The following is a 6,442-nucleotide window of genomic DNA, read 5'->3' as shown; positions in this document are numbered from 1 at the left end:
TTATGTATTTTATGTCAGAATTAAATAGTTATCTATAGGTATATAGCATTCAAATAGTTTATTAATGTTTAAAATTGGAACTGATCAACATATAAAACATCATAACATTGTTAAAAGGTTCATTGTCAGAAGCATTTAAACCTAGCTAATCATCCATATGTATACTTGAAACCTATGTATTCTCAACAAGAAATAAGATTTTTCCATTCTCTTTCTAATAGACCTCTAGTCTGACGTCATTTTAACTCGATTTGGTATCACCTAATGTAATTTTTATTCTGATATGCTAGAAACTCGACACAAATGTGGAGATAAAAAAGAAACCGAGTATTACCGCCACATGAATTATGAAAAAAAGTCGTCGGTACCATGTTGTGACGTCATACTTTCAGAGGTTTATATTGTCTAGTTTTTATTCCTTATGATCAATCAGACGAGCTGTAGTCAAGTTCTGTTTAACTTTATTTTTAACCAAGAAATCCCTACTGTTATAGGAAGACATTTTGTTAATTATATTTTAAAATGTTCTGTATGAATAGTACGACAACCATGTACCGCGAATTCGCGATACCTAACATGTGCCAAAATAGCAACGATTGAAAAATTAAAAATGAACTTAAACAGAACTTTTCTGCAAATGTGTATGTATGATTGAATGATTTTTTTTTATATATATTTAAGTATATATTTTTTATTTAGTTATTTTTTCTTTAATAATAATTCAAATGAAGAGCCTCATAGTCTCATGTAACCTATGATTACCAAATCGAGATGAAAATATTATTTTAATTCCAAGTTGGATTTAAATATAAACAGATCATTTTGAAAAAATCCCTGAAACTTTTCTCGACACTAAGGCGTTTCACTTTAAGGGCATATTAGTAAAATATACCCACTACATTATCTTAAATTCCATTTTTTTATTGCTTAAAAAAAGGTCTCTCAAAGGTTACATGAGAAAAAACCCAAAGACTTAAATGAGTATTGTTATGTTTGTTCATAATTAATACAAATTTCTTAGGTATTATTTTAATTGCTCTAGAAAGTCATTACATCAGTAATTTTAATAATAATTTATGTTAAACATTAAATAAAACCAAGTATATTTTTAATAAAACAATAAATATGAGTGTTTTTAGTTTTATTTTCCAATTTCCATGGAACTCAGGAGTACAAAAAAAAAAAAAAAAAAAAAAAAATGGAACCACCCTAAGTAATATTGGCAGGTCCTAAAGTAAAGTCTTAAATTGTATAAAAGTCTTGGGAACGAATCAAGGCTATTTTGAAGGATTGGAAGAAATAAAAGTAAAGTCCTCTAGGGAGGAGGTCAGGTAATTCAACTTTATATAATGTATCTATTGATTTTTACAAGATAATGTGAACTTTTAAAGAATTGATAGCTTAGATTTCTGTTCCTAGGGCTTATTTTACAAACAATGTTTTGCCTACTGGTTCAAGTTTAAAATTTACACTTTAAGTTCAGTGAAATCATCTGACAAAATAAAGATCATGTGATTTCAACTATGTATATTTATTCTAACTGTAAATGCCTAGGTACATACATAAACATGCTCTTTACTCTTAAAGTTAATGACAAAATGGCAGGCGGACTGACAATTCTTTTCAAGTTCATTACACATAATTTATAAACTATATTTACATTACACTATGTACATAAGAATCTGACGTGTTCTACATAAAATGGCACAAGATAAGAAAGAAGTAGAAACCAAGTAGGTATTTGTTCAAGTGATTAAGCTCGATTTCAAAAATGAAAATGGTTCAAGAACGTCATATGTGGGTACTTGAATGAACCCATTAAATATTTCTATTGATAAGTTATCGATTACAAAAGTTATTGATCAGTGTGGCATTAAAATGTTTTTTTATTGCTCTAGCTAATTATGCAGCGCGCATACTTATACGTTCCGTTGCCGTCCTGACTAGGTTTCGAGTTGGTCTGTTGGAATTTTACATTTTGCAAAGCTTAAAAAGAAAGAGGTAAAAAATGTTGCTTGTGAGCGCGTCTTTTTTGAAATAATTTAAACCTAAAAATACATTGGAAACAATTTGTTTAAAAGTTAAAGCTTGGAGATTTTCGAGGTCAAAGGATCTCGAAATGAGCTTGGTACTCGGAAAGAACACTAATATACAAAGTAAAAAGTATAATAAATTGTCATGAGCAAATAAAATATATGAACTACAATGAACTTGTGTTTTTGTCACCCATGATTTTAACTTTTTAACTAGCAAGGGTGACATAACTGTTCAAATATGGCTTGTGACGTTATCGAATTGAGCGGCGCGCGCACACTTATACGTCTCGAATACGATCCGTCTCCGTCCCGAATAGGTTTCATCTCCATCCCGAATACGTTTCGTCTCCATCCCAACTAGGTTGTTTCGTAAAAGTATGCTTCTGAATCGAGTTGGAAACATAATATGCATGCTTTTATGAAGGACACGAAACATATCCGAGATGGATACGGATTGTATTCGGGACGTGTGTAGACGAACCGTATTTTAAAATCCGCCCCGGGCGGGAATCGAACCCGCGGCCTAGCGCTTACGAGGCAGACGCACTACCAACTAAGCTAACTAGGCTGGCCGATTTCAGAACTTTGTTGCATTGAATTTCTAAATAACAGGCGTTGCTTGACTCAGCGATTCGACTTTTTGAGCACTGGTTAACTCGTTTTAGTGTAGGTAACATAACAGGACTATTGACAAATAAGCATGTGAATAGCCAATCCCATGTGATTTTTAACACCGAAACGAATGGTGTAACTTCCAACGCTATTGGACTTACAGCTGAAAAGTTTCGGGCTCGATACTCCCCTGTGTGAAGAAATTCGAAAGCAAGAGAAAGAAGTAAATAAACAAGACATGTGCAAATATCGTTTAAATTTGTATAAAAATTTAATCCGGATTGAAAAATACATACAATAAAAATACGTTTTGAACATGGTAAGTAGTCATACTACCGTACATAGGATACAGATACAAATCCAAGATTCTTATGCTCACGCACACTCAGACAGTCGAAACGTGTGTGGCGGAAAAAGCTTCCGACTTATGTATGTCAGACCATCTGAGAGACCTATGTAGGTCGGAAGCCACACACATTCCGCCTGTCAGACGGTCTGAGTGTGCGTGGCCGGCATAACCGAACCTAACTTTTTAGTACTTACATAATTACCCTGATAGTTTAAAGATCTAAGTTAGGTGTTAAAAACCTGGCAGTTTAAGGCTGCCAGGCTTTTCTGAGTGTGCGTGGCCGGCATAACCGAACCTAACTTTTTAGTACTTACATAATTACCCTGATAGTTTAAAGATCTAAGTTAGGTGTTTAAAACCTGGCAGTTTAAGGCTGCCAGGCTTTAAACCGGTGTGTGTGTATATAGCTCTCTTGCTCAGTGTGTGTGTGTGTGTGTGTGTGTGTGTGTGTGTGTGTGTGTGTGATGGGTGTGTATGTGTGTGTGTGATAGGTGTGGTGGATTTGGGTGTGGTGTGTGTAATGGGTGTGTGTGATGATGGGTGGGTGTGCATGTGATGCTGTGATGGTTGTGTGTGGTGGGTGTGTGATGGTTGTGTGTGGTGGATGTGTGATGGGTGTGATGGGTGTGGTGGATTTGTGTGAATTTGTGTGTGGTTTGTGTGATGGGTCTGGTGTGTGTGTGTGATGGTGGGTGGGTGGGTGTGATGGTTGTGTGTGTGTGTGTGTGAGATCGGAAGAGGGTCGAGACTTCAATGTAATCTGCGTTCATATTTTCACTTTGGTCACAATAAAACTTATACCTACTACGTATAAGAAAACTTGTACTTGCGTATATGTTTTCTGTTATAAATTATGTGAAAAACCTTTCGCTCACCTTTCATATAAGTCTCATTGTAAAAGTTGGGCATCTCCCAGCCATCTTCTTCATCATCATAGTAATGGGCATAGGTGGAATGATGGGAAGGTGCCACAGACTCCGCATAGGGAGCGCCACCGTAGTAGAAGTTCACTTGAGATCCCGTTTGGTCGTTGGTTTGAGCCACCAACTTCTTTGGTTCACGCCTCCTCTCCGACCTGAAAACAAATTTAATCATGTTCAATTGTCAGAGAGAAATCATGGTCAGTTGTCATAAAGAAATCATGTTCGATTGTCAGAGAGAAATCTTGGTCAGTTGTCATAAAGAAATCATGGTTGATTGTCATGAAGAATTATGATCAGAAAATCATAACCTCAACGCAGTTTTGGAAAATCAAATTGAAGAACCACATTATAACCTCCAAAAAAAAAAAGAAAATGGAAGTTTAAAGAATTTTAAAATGTTTCAAAACAGTCCTAAAGTCTTGAGTTGTTTTAAGAAGTTTGGCAGAGGGATCTGTAACAACAGAGGTCTTATCCTCCCGAAATCGAGGACAGAAGGAGAACAGGATAAAAAAAAAGCCGGTCCTTTCGAGAACAAACCTTATCACTTTGGAATAAAGTTCGCCCCGGGCGGCAATCGAACCCGTGACTTTGGGCTTCCAAGGTGGTACTATCCACTAGGCTGGCTATGAAATATTTTCTGGTATCTTACCTAGTATCTTTTGCTGATATCGTATGAATGACAATGAATGAATCTTACCTGGCACATATCATCCATACAAAGAGAGCAATGATGATCAAGAACACAACAGTGGCGGCAATGCCACCAGCAATATACGCAAACTCTGACTTCTGAGCGCAATGAGGTCCAATGAACGAACCCACACAGCGACAAGATGGCTGACCTCTGGCGTCCTTGACACAGGTTCCCTTGTTCTCGCAGTAGCCCTTGCATACGTCTGGAAAAAATAAGGGGCGTTGGTAGAATGAAAATAAGGGTGTTGGTAGAAAGAAATAAAGGGTAGTGGTAGAAAGAAATTAAGGGTATTGGGAGAAAGGATTATGACAGAGAGAAATTAAGGGCATTGGTAGAAAGAAATTAAGGGTGTTGGTACAAAGAAATAAAGGGTATTGGTACAAAGAAAAAAAAGGCCATTTGTAGAACTTTCATTTAGAACATGATCTGTTAAAACAGTTTGTGTTCTAAAAAGGTATTAAAAATTGTTGAATTTGAAATCTCCTGGAGAGTGCTGTGGTGTTTCGGACCAAATGAAAATGGAATATTTAGACTCCAACTTAATTTACTCAATTGAGAAATACCTACGTGGAATAGGTGCATGACTATTCTACTAACCTGTACAGACTTTGCCTGTGCCATTGAAGCCGGGTTTACCAGTACTGCCGCCCGGGGCAGATTTTATCCTGAACATATAATAATAACAATAATAATAATAATAATTATTATTATTATCCGGGCGGGTTTTATCCTGAAGTCAATGCCAACATTCAACTAGACTGCTTCGTTCTCGGAAAGGCTGGCTCTTTCTCTCTCTCTCTCTCTCTCTCTCTCTCTCCTGGCTTTCATACTACAAGACTTATAAAAATTCTGAATATACCAAAATGTTATCAGATAGGTTTAGATATCGGGTTTTAACGTCACTTTTAACAACTTAGTCTTGTCGTGGCGGGGGTTTTATCCACCATTCGGTGACAAGTTACCCGCCTCCTCAATTTAACCTCACCCAGCCTGAGTGGAACCGGGAACCCAGCAGCACGCGATTCCCCAGATGGTCACCTATCCAGGTATTAACCAAGCGGAACATTGCTTAACTTCAGTAATCCGTGAGGAAATGGTGCATTCAACGTGCTATCCCAGCTGCTAAATGATCTCAAATTTTACCTTCAAAGTCAACATCACCCACAACCAATGTCAATTGGTAGATGTGTTTGTTTGCATGGTTTGCAATCCATATGGTTTTTCTTGAAATTTACACTGAAATTTGGTCTTACTGACTTATCAGACTTACCATTTTGCTGAGGTGTGCAGGTAACTTCTTTGTGAGCAGGGCAGCAAAAATATATGACATATTCTTGAAAACATAGATATTGTAATTTTTTCTTAAAAATGCCCAATTAGAATATTAATCGGCAAGTGGTTGACAAATTTTGTTTCAAATTTTCAATGGATACTGGTACAGATATGAACTGGATTATTTCAGTGGGTCAACTCAGACAGTGTTATGTTGAAAGAGATGTAGGAAGTGGATCACAGAAGACAGAACTCTACACTGGACTGAAGTTCTTATCAGTTTGAGATTCGATTTAGCCAAAAAAAATGGGCTATTGCTATACATTAGACATTAGCTGATTAGCTATTTAGCTCACTTTCACATTTTTTTTATCAAAATGAAAATGTAAACAGGTCTAGAACATTTCGTATTGGGGCGGATTTTTATTTGGTTACCGAAGTGTATCTACTTGCATGTTTTTTTTTTCCACCAAAGAGTTCATTTGAACTTCGATTTCTATCTTGGTCAGCGAATCCAAAATAAACAAATAAAGAAGAGTCATTAAATTGTATTATG

At 36.3% G+C, this 6,442-nt stretch overlaps 1 protein-coding gene across 1 annotated transcript; it reads right to left on the bottom strand.

Annotated features, from left to right (window-relative positions):
- Window positions 1–2,268: 2,268 nt before the first annotated feature.
- Window positions 2,269–5,887, bottom strand: LOC103508435. Its single transcript, XM_008472979.1, has 5 exons — window positions 5,868–5,887; window positions 5,212–5,279; window positions 4,618–4,816; window positions 3,873–4,072; window positions 2,269–2,393 (listed from the first exon to the last, which is right to left on the bottom strand). Exons 1-5 carry the CDS (start codon window positions 5,885–5,887, stop codon window positions 2,269–2,271), a joined length of 612 nt encoding a protein of 203 aa, XP_008471201.1.
- Window positions 5,888–6,442: the final 555 nt, after the last annotated feature.

Source organism: Diaphorina citri, unplaced genomic scaffold (genome assembly GCF_000475195.1).
Source record: "Diaphorina citri unplaced genomic scaffold, Diaci psyllid genome assembly version 1.1 scaffold398, whole genome shotgun sequence".
In the NCBI taxonomy this organism is placed as follows: Eukaryota; Metazoa; Arthropoda; class Insecta; order Hemiptera; family Psyllidae; genus Diaphorina; species Diaphorina citri.
This window is presented reverse-complemented; position numbering and strand designations above follow the sequence as displayed.

Excerpts from the sequence above, each read along its gene's own strand:
- LOC103508435 (XM_008472979.1), bottom strand. The coding sequence starts at position 5,887 with ATGGTAAGTCTGATAAGTCA. Across the intron at positions 4,073-4,617 it reads GTATGGATGATATGTGCCAG|GTCGGAGAGGAGGCGTGAAC; the intron begins GTAAGATTCATT and ends ATTTGTTTTCAG. Across the intron at positions 2,394-3,872 it reads CAATGAGACTTATATGAAAG|TTGGGATGGAGACGAAACGT; the intron begins GTGAGCGAAAGG and ends GAAACAACCTAG.